The sequence below is a fragment of the Hyposmocoma kahamanoa genome, unplaced genomic scaffold, assembly GCF_003589595.1.
Source record: "Hyposmocoma kahamanoa isolate Upper Pololo Valley unplaced genomic scaffold, ASM358959v1 92, whole genome shotgun sequence".
In the NCBI taxonomy this organism is placed as follows: Eukaryota; Metazoa; Arthropoda; class Insecta; order Lepidoptera; family Cosmopterigidae; genus Hyposmocoma; species Hyposmocoma kahamanoa.
Genome location: NW_020654748.1, coordinates 13,114,949 through 13,129,292, shown reverse-complemented (window position 1 = coordinate 13,129,292; position 14,344 = coordinate 13,114,949). Strand labels below are relative to the sequence as shown.

The 14,344-nt window shown below is 35.2% G+C and overlaps 1 protein-coding gene across 2 annotated transcripts; it reads left to right on the top strand.

Moving 5' to 3' along the window:
- The first annotated feature begins 1,612 nt into the window (after positions 1-1,612).
- LOC113236596 (band 7 protein AGAP004871-like) lies at positions 1,613-14,056 on the top strand. Of its 2 annotated transcripts, XM_026472741.1 has the most exons (8): positions 1,780-1,837; positions 2,214-2,255; positions 2,530-2,630; positions 3,094-3,249; positions 11,735-11,832; positions 12,521-12,682; positions 13,240-13,405; positions 13,593-14,056. In XM_026472741.1, the coding sequence occupies exons 1-8, from the start codon at positions 1,780-1,782 to the stop codon at positions 13,740-13,742; spliced, it is 933 nt and encodes a 310-aa protein (XP_026328526.1). In that variant the 3' UTR covers positions 13,743-14,056. The 2 variants fall into 2 exon arrangements, with proteins under 2 accessions (XP_026328525.1, XP_026328526.1); XM_026472740.1 differs by lacking the exons at positions 1,780-1,837; positions 2,214-2,255 and adding an exon at positions 1,613-1,633.
- Positions 14,057-14,344: the final 288 nt, after the last annotated feature.

The following is a 14,344-nucleotide window of genomic DNA, read 5'->3' as shown; positions in this document are numbered from 1 at the left end:
ATAACTTCAGCTACATAAATATAACACAGCAGTGTTTTCGATATTATTTTAATTATGGTTTATAAGTTCCTAAAATAATCACGATTGAATTCAGAAAGTATAACATAGGATTACATAAATGACATAAGATTAGTAACCGACTCGACTTCCCAGCTAAAAGCTCTTTGGGCTCTAAGTGAAAAGGATTCGATTTCGAATACCGAAAAGCTATTGAGGGAATTAAATATTTATTCTGTTCTGAGTCCTCTGGTTAGTGGCATCAGAGTTAGTCTCTCTATTTGAGACCAGGTGTTATTGTAAGGCACAATACTGTAAATATTTTTATTTACCCTAGACACTCAACCCAGAGCAAATCTGACACGGACTTTAGATTGTGGAGGAAGAGACCAACCTGCCGTCTATGCAGGGCGTGACAGAAGTAAGTAGTAAGGCATTTACTTATTGGGGCAGGTAATCAGGTAATGTTGCCAGGAATGAGCGTTGATTTTGTTGGGCTTCGTGATGCCTTGGTGGTTTACCTTGGGTAACATAGCGTCCACATCCACTGAAGTCGAGTAGGGTATGATCCAACATTTGTTTCCCCTTCCTAATGCTTGTCAATTCTATACTTATTTCTTCTGCTACCTCTTAGTATACATTTTTTTTATATAATAATGTGTTTCTGTGTTATTTTTATATTTATGCCAAATGAAAACGCGTTTATTTCATTATCGTAATTATTTTGCCGAATTATTACAGTTATTGACATAACTGTAATAATTCGGCAAAATAATTACTGTCAAGTAATGCCAACGTGATCACAAGTAGCTCAATACATGTAGAAATAATATAGTTTAAATTTTAATCTATTCACTTTTAAACACAATGATGTTTCGACATATTATTAATTGCAGTGTTAAATTATAATTGAATGTTCAACTCGTAAAAATAAACTAGACATTTTGTTTGATAATTTCATTCGTTATTGAGCACAACATGTGTCATTGCGCAACAACAACAATATCTAAAATAGATCACAAAAGTAGCTTGTCTATTGTTTTTCTTTAAAAATATTCTTAGGGCTTCGATCTCAATGGGCGTTTAAAACCTTTTCCTGCTTGAGATCCCTCGGAGATCAAAAATATTATGTAATCCTTAATAAAAACAAAACTATTTAGATAAAAATCGTTTGAGAAACTCGTTCACTATCTTAATTTTATGAAGTTACGGACGGACATATGGATCCTGCAGCATCATTAGACTTCATCGTTCTTTCTCAAAATCCAATGTAATTTCCATGGATTTATTTTATACTAAAACGGAAATAATATTAAAATATAATTAATACTAATTTAAACTAATACACACTGATAGAAACCCGAATTGATTAACTCCAATGAAGATCATAAGTTTCATGTTCACAAATAATATATTTAGATCTCTACATGTTAACTAAACAAGGTGTTTATATTAGTGCATTTTAAACGCATTTGAAAACAAATACTAAGACGCTCGCCAATTATTTATTATCTAAACATCCTCTCACGAAATATATACCGAGCACAGCCGCTTTCAAAACACCTGATTCCCCCCAAATCCGACAATTTGGAGCATCGTGGCCTGGTGTGCGCCCGCTCATTTGACGGTATGGCTCGTAAGTGCTTTATTTATTTATTTTTACCGACAGCCTGATCGCACATCTTAGTATCAATATAGACTTCGTATTGAAAACACCGTGAGACCTTGCTGGATGACATTACCGTAAGATCCCGTGGTCAATACGGTCGTTGGGTGTACTACATGGATTTCGGTTGTAACGACAAGGACTCTGGCGAAGTGGAGTGCTACCTAGAAATACGTAAATAGTTTTTTCGCTAAATACTGTAATGAAGACGACGGTAATTTATTAGCTTTCGCTTTGTTTTAGGTGCATTGTAATTGATATTTTTAGTTAGAATCAGTATGTTTTTGGGTCGTGTAAACATTCGGGCTCTTCTGTCAGTAAGTTAGTCGGTATGTCAGCGCAGTCTGTGATTGTTAGCCGACTCAAACGCAGTTTTACGAGCGTGTGTTATTGTTTTTCGGGGAGTTTAACTCAAAATGCGAACTGCTAGTACTAGACGTGACAATGTTCCTAGTCGTAAGTAAAACAATCCGTTAAGTGCTTTTTGCAAAGTTTGTAAATAAAATCGACGGAAATAACCTCTAATTTTAATATCGTTTGGAAATTTTAGATTACGATACGAGTACCACTTGTGCTATCACAATACAAATGCGTAAGTACCGTTTAATTCGAGTGCAAAAATACCGCGAATTAACCAGCGCTTACCTTGTTAGGTGGCTTCATAATCAAATGACAATCCTCACACTAGTCTCTATGTAATCACAATTTCACTCATAGAAAAGTCATGTCAAAAGTTATTTAACTAAATGAGTGACCAATAGTACCTATAAATATTATTCCACCTAGCTAGCGGTGGTACTATGTGAGCGATGCGGATACGGTACAGAAAAATCTAGTAAACGCACATTTGTATTTCTTTGTGGCAGCAAACCCCGAAGCTGCAGGATGTGTAGAGAGATTAGCCGCAATCCTGTCCTTCTTATTAGTCATCGTCACTTTTCCCTTTTCACTGCTCGAGTGCTTTAAGGTACGTAAATAAGATTCTATATTGATATACTCATTGTTGACTATTTGTACGTCTAACGTTTTTCAACACCATTTTTTCTGAAAAGGTCTTTCTGGGTGCGCCACCCACTTTACTTACTTAACGTGATTAATATAACTGTAGCGCTATGTAAACCTACAATTTTACCTAATTGATTGGTACAATGTACGCAAACGCAATGTATCTTGCAAACAACAGAGCATCATAAATTTACGCCCGAAACACTAGCCTACAACTCCATGCGACCGATTACGCGAGAAGATCTAATTTTTGAGCTAGCTGCTTAAACAATCACTGACAGATATTGAGGTAGAAAATGGAAAAAACTTACCTAAATTAAATAGCAACTGCATGTATAGTAGTGGTGATAGGTCAATTTCACCAAGAAAAATGTTGTATTTGTCAGTATATAGATATAGTTTAAAACACTTTATGCTGAAAACAGGTAGTTCAAGAGTTCGAAAGGGCGGTCATATTTCGCCTAGGGCGACTAAGGAAAGGTGGTGCCAGAGGACCAGGATTGTTCTTCGTACTGCCATGCATCGATACTTACAGAAAAGTGGACTTGAGGACAGTTTCTTTCGATGTTCCACCGCAAGAAGTAAGTTACTGCGTTTGCAATGTAATCCATTAAATCTTTAGGTTATACACTCCCACTTCTTACCACAGCTACACTAAATTATTTTAAAAACTATATTAATCACTCGCTATGCCCCTGCAGCTAATGTTTATTTATTTATTGCAAACAATGTTAGTACAGACATTACGAAGGTAATTACTAAGAACAAATTTATCAAATATATATATAAATTACCTACAGTACTCAGGTTTCAGAAAAAACTTTTGCAATTAAATGAAACAATTGTAAACAATTTATTGACTAATAAAATTTACTATGTAGTGTATACTAATAACAAATTCCTAACTTCATTATCTAATATGTAACATTTTATATTTATTTTGACATTTTTAGTTTTATTCATTATGATAACGTACACACACACTCAACATAGCCCCGCACTAGGGAAACCCTGTGTCGCGGGTGCCATGGACACACACGTAGACAACCACAAATTACACCCAAACTCGCGAGAGAAATAAATGTAGGCCATACAAATATTTCTCCCGACCCGGGAATCGAACCTGGGACCTCTGCATGGCAGTCCGGCATGGTAACCGTTCGGCCACGGAGGCAGTTAAACATTGGATTGGATTCATTGGACATTTACGTACATTTTTAAATTATTAACTGACTTATTAAATCCAGAATAGTACACGCCCATGTGATACTATTAAAAAAAATACATATTATGAGTAAATGTATGATATATCTTCATTGTGTGTGTATGCCTAATGTTTGACCGGACACAGTGAAAGTATACTTATTTTGTACATGTCACCTTCCATACAATCTGTGTTTTCACAAATAAATTAATTATAATTATGTAGTGTATTGTAGCAAATAATTAGTACTGAAAAGGTTGTAAACCGTCAATAGGGAGCAATAATAATAGATTACTCGGTTCACGTAATTTATTCTTTATAGTAAAGGTGAAGAAAGGAAGAAAGGCTGTAACAATAAAAATAGTATAAAAAAAACAGGCATAATACTAAAAAAACACTCGCTACTTAAATACTACGAAACATGTTTGAGACAGTAAAGAACTTACCATGAACGGGCCGTATTTTTTACAAATATTAGTTATGTTACTTGATTTTAAAGATATTAGACAGGTTACATGATTTAAATCGGAAACCGGTAAATGGATCAAAATTAGTGGTGAAGACGAGCAGGAGTGCTCGCTTTAGACATTAAGTAAGCAAAGGAATTAAAGAACAATTCAAAATTTGAGAAAAGTGGTCAGGAACCAGAGCAAAAGTGATAATAAAGCGGGATGACGATGAGGGAGGTTGCATCGTCACAGTACTTTCTAATAAAATTAACAAAAATAAATATCGACTTAAAGTTCTTAAATTAAACACAAAATTAGTTGAAGAGTCTGTTATTACATTACAGAAGAGTTGAAGAGTTCACTGGCTCTTTCACATCATCTTATAAAAGTCCGCGTAAAATTTTTGCAATACATTATATATTTTGACAGTATTTATGTGGTCTGTGATTTTAACACTCTAATTTACCCTCATTCAGGAGTTGTTTTGAAAAACCCTGAAACCCGTATTTATTCTATATTTAAAGTACCTAAACAAAGTTTAAAGCAAATCGCACCACGCGTTAAAAAATTTACGTACAAATAATTTTACCGCTATATCGAATATGTAGGTATACTAAGTTTCATCTTTGTGAATATGACGCTGATTTTTCATACAAACCTCTTTACCATTTTTCACCCTCTTACAGGTTGAATTTCGAAAAACCGTTCTTAGTACCTACATTTAAACCACACTCATCCCCGCAGTCTACACTAGGAAAACCCTTTGTCGCGGGTGCCATGGACACACACATAGACAACCGCTAATTACACCCAAACGACGAAATAAATGTAGGCCATACAAATATTTCTCCCGGCCCAGAATCGAACCCGGGACCCCTGCATGGCAGACCTGTGTGGTAACTGTTCAGCCACAGAAACAGTTCAAAAAATAAAAGAACAAACCCTCCATTTTTTAAGTTTCTACAATTAATAGTTTTTGCTGTGCCTATCTACTGGTGAAATGCTCCCACCCTACTCCTTTATTATGTGTATATAGATTATTATTACACGCCATGGTACGCTGTTATTTGGTAACAGGTAACAATGCCCTCATGTGTTGTGTACCTACTTAAATGCTTAGAATAATAACGCATAGAAACCTAGCCCGCACACGCTAAGTGAGGCAAGTTAGAGGGTTCCAAACGCGTCCCAGGAGCGCGCGGGCTGTTAGTGCTCAAGGTCATATTGCACCGCGAACAGCTCCAAAATTTTTTGCTAAAAATGACGAAATGTGCGGTAAATGGGTGTAAAAATACAACAGACAAACATAAAATAGACACTAACATCGCATTCCACAAGTAAGTAATGCGTTTCAACTCATATTTTTATGTAAATATTCACTAAAACAGAAAAATAATTTCGCGGCAACAAGATACGAAAGTGTTGCAAAGTAACGAATTTTTTTTCTCCCCATTTTGCTATTCTGTATCAAAATAATTATATTACGTAAATTTTAGTGGTGCCTGTAATTTCGATTTATTTGCGCATCTTGAACTAATATTTACTTTAATAAACATTAAATGTTTTCGTTAACTCCTGTAAGTGATTGGGACACTTAATTATTTTATAATACTTTTAACGGCTCTGCGTTCATGCTTTATTGAATAATTATTTATTTTAATTTTATTTGAATTGGAGCACATATTGCAACAAATTTACAGTACTTATATATTTGTTTCTACTATAGTGTTGGCACCACCAGTACAACTTTGATAGCTTATTATATGTCTTTCTTTTCGTAACTCAAGCGAAATATTTTATATTAAAATATTTTATTTTCTTAAAAGGGGAGCATTCTTAAGCGATTTTTTAATCTATTTTAACAGTTATTTTCTTTAATGTTTGCTTATGGCATTTTCGGTTTCAGGTTTCGAATATGGCACTTATTTCTAAATCCAAGATGCGGGCGCGATTTTTCGAATAATGGCAAGTTGGATATCGTTTTCGAGATGTTTGGGAATGTTCAATACAAATATGGCACTCATTTCTAAATCGAAGATGGCAAACACGACAGTTCAAACAAAAGCAATATTCGTAATGAGCACCCCCAAATACCTCGAAAACGATACCCAACTTGCCATTATTTGAAAAATCGTGCCCGCCATCTTGGATTTACAAATAGTGCCATATTCACATTGAGCATCTCCAAATACCTCGAAAATGATACCCACATAGCATTTTTTTGAAAAAATCGTGCCCGCCATCTTGGATTTAGAAATGAGTGCCACATTCGTAATGAGCACCCCCAAGTACCTCGAAAATGATACCCATATTGCATTTTTTTGAAAAAATCGTGCCCGCCATCTTGGATTTAGAAATGAGTGCCATATTCGTAATGAGCATCCCCAAATACCTCGAAAGGGATACCATATTTTGAAAAATCGTGTCCGCCATCTTGGATTTACAAATAAGTGCTATATTCGTTTTTCATCGACAAAACCGAGCACATCTGTAGGCACCTGATCGACAATGTCGGGCAAATCTGTAGGCACCTTTAACTTAATGATGAGTTAAGCAAGATACAATTTCCCCACTTTTGAGGGAAATGTTATTCCATGGCATCATTATTTGTATATTTGTGTGCGTGCCGACGAGCGTAGTTACAAGTTGCTTACGCCTACATGAATTTGGTTTTTGCCTCACTTGTGACAGTTCGTTTGATATGAAACTATCATTCTATGCGTTATTATTCTAAGCTTAAATGTATATCATCTATTTTGTTTACCAAGAGCCATTTTTAGTAAATACTTAATATGTAAATTTCCAAACTTACTAAATAAATCTTACACATTTTCCAAACAAACTATATTAGTTTTAATTCCTTCAATAGTTTAGAAAAGCTTTCATTTAAACGTTCCAAACAGATAGTTTATCGACAGCTGATCGTTGGCGCATAGAATTTAAATAGGTAAACAGTGAGTGTTCGCAACACATGCCTGAACCACCGAACACCCAATAGTTCAGTAATGGCATTGGTATTGAAAACTATAACCCAGTTGCTACATTGTAGAATATCCATGCGTTCTAATTTTCCAAGAATACTCAATGATAGTTAAATTGAATTCATTATGTACGTTATGTTTATACCTACTGATCAGAATGCATAATGTTAACATAATCTAAATACCACGACTAGGGAAGAGTGATCTCCTCCTCCTGGTGTCGTTTAGATACCGTGCCAGTCTAATACGGTTGCACCATGTCTTCGATTAATTAAAAATTTTATCCGATACGCTTTTAAAAAAAGTAAATAAATGAACGCATAAAACACTATAACTTTAGCAATATTATAAAATATATAATTTTGTTAAAGTTATAAGAACATTCGCGAACTTTGATTAAAATTATCATGACTTATTCAGCGTTCGGGACTTGTATTAATAGGATTATGAGAATTTCCCATTTTCGCAAAACCTAACACGGGTTTGCAGTGTAAATTATGCCGTAGCGGAGGCCTATGTTCAGCAGTCGCCGTCTTTCACCTGAAACGATGATAATGATATACCTTAGCTCGTCAGTTTCGAGCTTGCTGAGTACCTCGGCATTTGTCACAAATTGGATACAACTTAATAAACAACAAACAGAGTCTGTAGTTGCAATTGCAAGTGCTACGACCCATTATAAACATATATATATTTTTTTGTAAACATACTTAATTTAATATTATATATTTAATGTAAATATTTAAATTAGAATTAATGTGTCACGAGAAATGGTGTTTACATGGAACCATATCCTAAAAACGTAAATTTAATTTGGGAACCATAGTTCTACCATTCAGTTGCTTCACGTTTAATTGATGACGCCATAAACTATCAATCAGAGTTTTACGACATGCAAAACAATCGTTCCTTGAAATCCAATTGTCTAGAAACAGCGACCTAGTAAGGCGGCTTTTTATAGACCGCATCTGAAACTGTTTAACCAACGTTTTAGGTAAGACAGTTCATTCATTTTTGTATTGAAAAATTTAGTACCTGACAGTCGGGTCCTAAATTTTGTATGTACACTGTTTTATGCATCTATTAATCTAAATGGGATAACGAGAATTTGGAAATTCACATAATATTTTATTTTTCTTCCCATTCAATCGGTGAGCACCTTTGGACAGTTGACAGGTAATCAAGACATGTTTGCCCCAATTTTGGACACAACATGTTTTTAAAAAATAATCATGCACTAACTTTTAGTACTTATGGAGATCATTGAAATAGAGTAATAAGATATTTACTTTTTAACCGACTTCAAAAACAGGAGGAGGTTCTCAATTCGACTATATGATTTTTTTGTATGTATGTTACGCGATAACTCCGTTACTAATTAAATAATTACTTCGACATTTGATGATCCGATATTGATGACTCTTTTTGTTGGAAAGAGAGTAACTCAGTAGTGGTCCCATTTAAATTTGATGAATATATTCCACCTCTAAGGGTGGCAAACTAGAGGATGAATTGGGTATCGCGCACTTTCCGGTAACCGATGTCAATAAAACTTGGCAAATAGAGTGATTCCACGAACTTTTTAATGTAAGTTTTTTTTTAGTACTCTGTACTGAAATTATATTTTATTTACTTAAACTTTATTACACACTAAACAGACAAATGGTGAATTTAATGCCATTAGGCATTCTCTACCAGTCAACTGGAGAGCTGGGTTCAGAATCAATATCAGGCGGATGGTACATAACGGACAAGCTAAAATTAAAAAACAGATATGATCAAAGTTAAGTATTTAAAAAAGATATTGTTTTCAATATTGATCGCAAGCTCAAAATGTTATTGGGAGCTGATGGTTATAAAAACTTTAGTATTTTTCAAAATGATAATATTTCAGTTATAAAAACTTTAGTATTTTATAACCATCAGTTCCCACTATCATTTTGAACTTTTGATCAATATTGTAGAGTTGAATTGAAATGTTAATTAGCGAAATTGTGATAGAATACATCATCGTCGTAGCAGCCGAAAGACACAACATACAGTTAAAATAAATTGACATACATAAATAAATACTAACCGAACACAAATTTCAAAATAAAGTCTTCTTGCGATAGCTAGACAAATGGTGAAAGCATAATTCTCCAAGAAACATGTTTATTTTGACATGTCTATCTTACACCCCGTGAACCGATGCCTAGCAGAACTGTCGGCCTAATTTTCTCTTCTATTTCCTGCTTCAAATCCAATAAATTTTTCTGTTATAACATTTATTGTAAACGTAATGTTACAAAGAAATCATTTACACTTTATTTTAAATTGTTTTGACAGTAATTAATGTCACTTTCATTAATTATGGCAATCCTGAAATATTGCAACAAATTCGACTTCTTACCTTCTTGCGTGATAATGGAAAATTTCGATAGTAACGCTGAATCTATAACTTCAAAGATTAAATGATATCTTCGAATATATTATTACGTGCAATGGTCTGTGACAAGCTAAAGCCTTTTCCTGAAGATCACCAGTCTCCTACATTTACAGATTTATTCATTAATAGTGACTTAGTAGTACTGGAAAATAACAGTTTATATATAGGTTAGTCTATGCGAAAATTTAATTGAAAGTAACGGGCATCAATAACTACCTTGACCGAAAAAAAACACTACAAAAACGAGCATTTGCTAAACGACTATGGAGTGGAATTCCTTGCCTGCAGACATTCTCTGAACGCTATAAATTAGGCCTATATTATTTTAAACACTACATAAACGAGTCAGGCTTTAAATTTAAAAATGAAATTGTGTCTATTTGTACCCAAGTATATAATGTATGGCTCTCTGAACAAACTTGCACAAAGGCATATGACACTATTTAATTCTGCGCAGCTGCGCGGGCGCGGGGTCGCTTTGACATTTGGCAAGTTCAAATGTCGTGGGAAGCGCTTCACCACGCGCGAATGCCAATTAAAGGATGGTTTGTGAAACCTAGATTTCTTGGGTATTTCTTGAGTAATAAAAGGTGATAAATATATGATACCAGTAAACTTAGTGTATAGTAGCAGTAGAGCTCCTTGTCAAAGAGTTCGTCCAGGGAAGTACTGTTACCTTTTTTATATAAAAACTAAGTGACGCGACGAACAAGTCATGCGCCTGATGGTAAGTGACACGCCTGTCCATAACAGTGCAGTACCACTTAGAGATTTAAATCACAAAGATCTGAGAGGCACTGCAACCATCACGCTGAGACATAAGTTGACAAGTCCCAAGTGCCTGCAATTTCATCTTAAGAATTATTTAAAGGTATTGGTTACTCCACATAGATTTGCGGCTATCCACAATAGCCCAATTCATGAAACAGGCATCGAGGAAAAACTTCGACTCTTCTATTCACCACCCCAATCCCCTCGTGGTGGCTGCTTCCAACTACTTCCCCCTCAGGGAAAACTTCCACGACCTCCGAAGTCTCCAACGACCATACTCTCGTCACTTTAAAGACTAACCAGATCGCTAATCAGTCCAACTGCCCTCGCCGGCGAGATCGTAGAGCCCCCCTCTGCAACACGTACACTAGTAAATTCTCTCCTACAGCACGACCTTCTGGCAGAAGTCCCTAGTAGCGCCCTGAATCGAGGTTTGTGCCCGCTACGTGGTTTAAGTATACTTTACGGATTATGAGCCTTCAGCTCGCCCATTTCTATCGATCAAAAAAAAGGCGCACAAAGTGTGGGTGCAGCGCATACGCAGGACATGCAGCGCGTTCGCGGCGCATTCGTTCGAAAAGATGTCATTTTGCAGATGACGACTAATGTAGACAATTACAGAAAAATAATTGTAGATAATAAATAATGAGTACAAAATTAAACATAATTACATTTACATGTAAATAGACTAAATGACGTATGAAGATTTTTTAAACCGAGTCATATTTATTTACATATCATTAATGACAAAAGCAAATGACACTGTTAAAGTAATTAAATACACCTTGTGATATGATTTAGGCAACGACCTATATCATGATGACCTCGCCTCGCAGAGGGTCTTTGTACTTTCGTAATTGTAGTAGAGCCCCTTGTGAAAGAGTTCATCCAGAAACACTGCCACTTTAACGATTTTTGCCGCCAAGCAGTAACATGTAAGCATTACTGCGATCCGGTTTTGAAGGGTAAGGTGCTGGTGACTTATCAACTTATGTTTCAGGGTAACATGACGGGCGTAGAGGCAGTACCATCAGTACCCCTCAGATCTTTACGACTTAAAGCTCTGCATGGCACTGCTACTGCTATTCGCTTACCACCAGGTGCACGATTTGTTCGTCCCGTTTCTTAGTATTGTAAAAAAATACAATATAAAATATTATGTGAAATTAAATAATTAAAACAGATTTTAATAATGCAGCTTCCCATAATTTTATTACCTAATTCTAATTTCAGGTATTAACAAGAGACTCCGTAACAGTTTCCGTAGACGCTGTAGTTTATTACAGAATTAAGGATCCTCTAAACGCTGTCGTAAAAGTAGCTGACTACAGGTTTGTATGCAATTATAATGCCTTCGAAATAAGTATTAAATCTATACAGGCAATACAACCACTTATTCCACGCAATGGATGCTGCTTGTGTACTGCGGACAATTTATTATAAGGTCACTATATTAACGTATTATATTAACGTAACTATACTATAAGGTATATTAACGACATCGTTAATATTGCTATTTCATAGAAACGTAATACTATATCTGTGAATGATATTATAGACATACATAAAATCGACATACTAGACGCATAAACATATTGCCGCTTATGAAAAAAGGTCGCCTCAATATATTTCTGTTTTCGTAATTGTTCCTAGAGCTTTGTTTTTGAGTACCTACAGTAAACGATATTCTCTACTATATGGTATATATTTTTAGCAATAGTAATAACACATTAATTTTTGTTACTTATAAAAATATTTGTTGTTTGTTGTGTAAAAGTTGTTGCCTAGTATAGAATTCAGATTCGCCTTTAATGTACGTGATTGCCGAAAGATAATATGAAAATTGTACAGTCAATATCAAAATGCACTTTTGTTCAAATATCAACTCCAGAGTAACGGAAATAGATCAGTCAATGTTTAGCTTCATGTGATGCCGGCATATCAAGCTAAATATTGATCACACATCCGTACATAAATAATTTATGGCTATTTTTAATATTTCTAAATAATGGTTTCCAGTGCCTCAACCCGACTTCTAGCAGCTACAACACTTCGCAACGTGCTGGGCATGCGAGATTTGGCACAGCTCCTCTCCGATAGAGAAGCCATCAGCCATATGATGCAAGCCAACTTGGACGTGGCCACAGATCCTTGGGGCGTGGAGGTGGAGAGAGTAGAAATGTATGATTCATTGTTTACTTGGTGGACTTATTTTATAGTTTTTTTTTTTTTGTTACATGTATCCCCATGTAAAACACATATAAAATTTCTGTTGAACTGCAATTGCTAACCCAAAATGCGGATTGTCGTAATACTACCCTTTTAGTGAGAACTCATCAAAGAACTAATTGGAAAAACATTTCAACACTCCTAGGCAGGAGATCTTGGATTCCATTCTACAACAGTGATTGTACCATTGAGTCTTTATTTATTTTTTACATTTTAGGAAAATTTACGGACTAATTAGAATTAAAATTGTACTTAAAGATGAGTAATCAAATGCCATTAACGAGTTTCCATGTCAAGAGACGCTTTAGACAAAATACCGTGATGAAATCTATATTTCGGACGCATGCGAAGTCCAGAACCAGTATATATATAGCGTATAAAATTATCTCTTTAAATTTCTGTGAGATGACCGGGCTTCTGCAGAGGGTTAATATCATGAATGCGATTGTGATGACAGGAAAACTACTTTATGCAGTAAAATATTGAGTGACTATTACAAAACTTTTCAGAAAAGACGTAAGACTGCCAGTCCAACTGCAAAGAGCAATGGCAGCGGAAGCTGAAGCCGATAGAGAAGCGAGAGCCAAGATCATTGCAGCTGAAGGAGAGATCAAAGCGTCCAGGGCTTTAAGAGAAGCATCGCTCATTATGATTGATAATCCTATGGCTTTACAAGTAAGCTTTAAGTTTGACTTCAAAAAAATATTGAATAGAATTCTGCGAATTGTTAGAATTCGAAATTTCTATACAGGTCGTGTCTTTACTGTAGAGTATACATCTGCACAGTAGTTAACAGTAGCTTCACGGAACTCAGAAATCACTACAACCACGATTTTTTAACGCTAATCTTTTTAACTTCCAGTTGCGCTACCTGCAATCCTTAAATACAATATCAGCGGAGAAGAACTCTACGATAATATTTCCATTCCCCATGGACTTTCTTAAGACTTTTATGGGGGGAGCTGGAACTAGCAATTCAACGCCTTTACCGTCGATGACTTTACCTATTTAATATTAAATAATGTATATTACGTATAAGTAACGCACAAAAGTGTCTAGTCAAATATGTTATAGTTATTTATACACATCAGTGCCCACGTAAGCGCTGACAAAACTTTTGATATCAATGTTTGTGTCACAGTATCTTCATTCATTTCAAGAATGAAATCTAACTAGTCAGTTTTCAAATGCCACTTGTAGACTCAACAGCACGCTGGACTGTAGACATCGAACCATTATTATCTTAAATGTTGCATAGAGTTTAATTTAAAACTTTAAGTTAGTTGGTTAGCACACAGTTAACATCATACACATGAAAATAAAGAAGCACTTAAAAGATCGTAACTCTTTTTTATGAACCCTACCAACAAACCGTAAAATCTAATTGAGAAAAAATCGATAAAGGAGATCCATCGTAAACTTTCAAAATTGGAATTGATAAACAATTTATTAGAGCCGATTTTGTACCTTTGCACTTTAACCAACGAACACCGTCTGGTAGTCCGTGTGTAGTCTCTGAAGATATGATATTACAAGATATAGGAGTGATGGGATATAAAACGACATTGTTAGAACATTTAGCTTGCTAAATGATGAACTCTGCTAGGAATTAAA

Bases quoted from the DNA above. Each gene is read 5' to 3' on its own strand.
- LOC113236596 (XM_026472741.1), top strand. From the start codon at position 1,780: ATGGATTTCGGTTGTAACGACAAGGACTCTGGCGAAGTGGAGTGCTAC. The intron at 11,833-12,520 runs GTTTGTATGCAA...AATGGTTTCCAG, and splicing joins GTAAAAGTAGCTGACTACAG to TGCCTCAACCCGACTTCTAG. The intron at 12,683-13,239 runs GTATGATTCATT...AAAACTTTTCAG, and splicing joins GAGGTGGAGAGAGTAGAAAT to AAAAGACGTAAGACTGCCAG.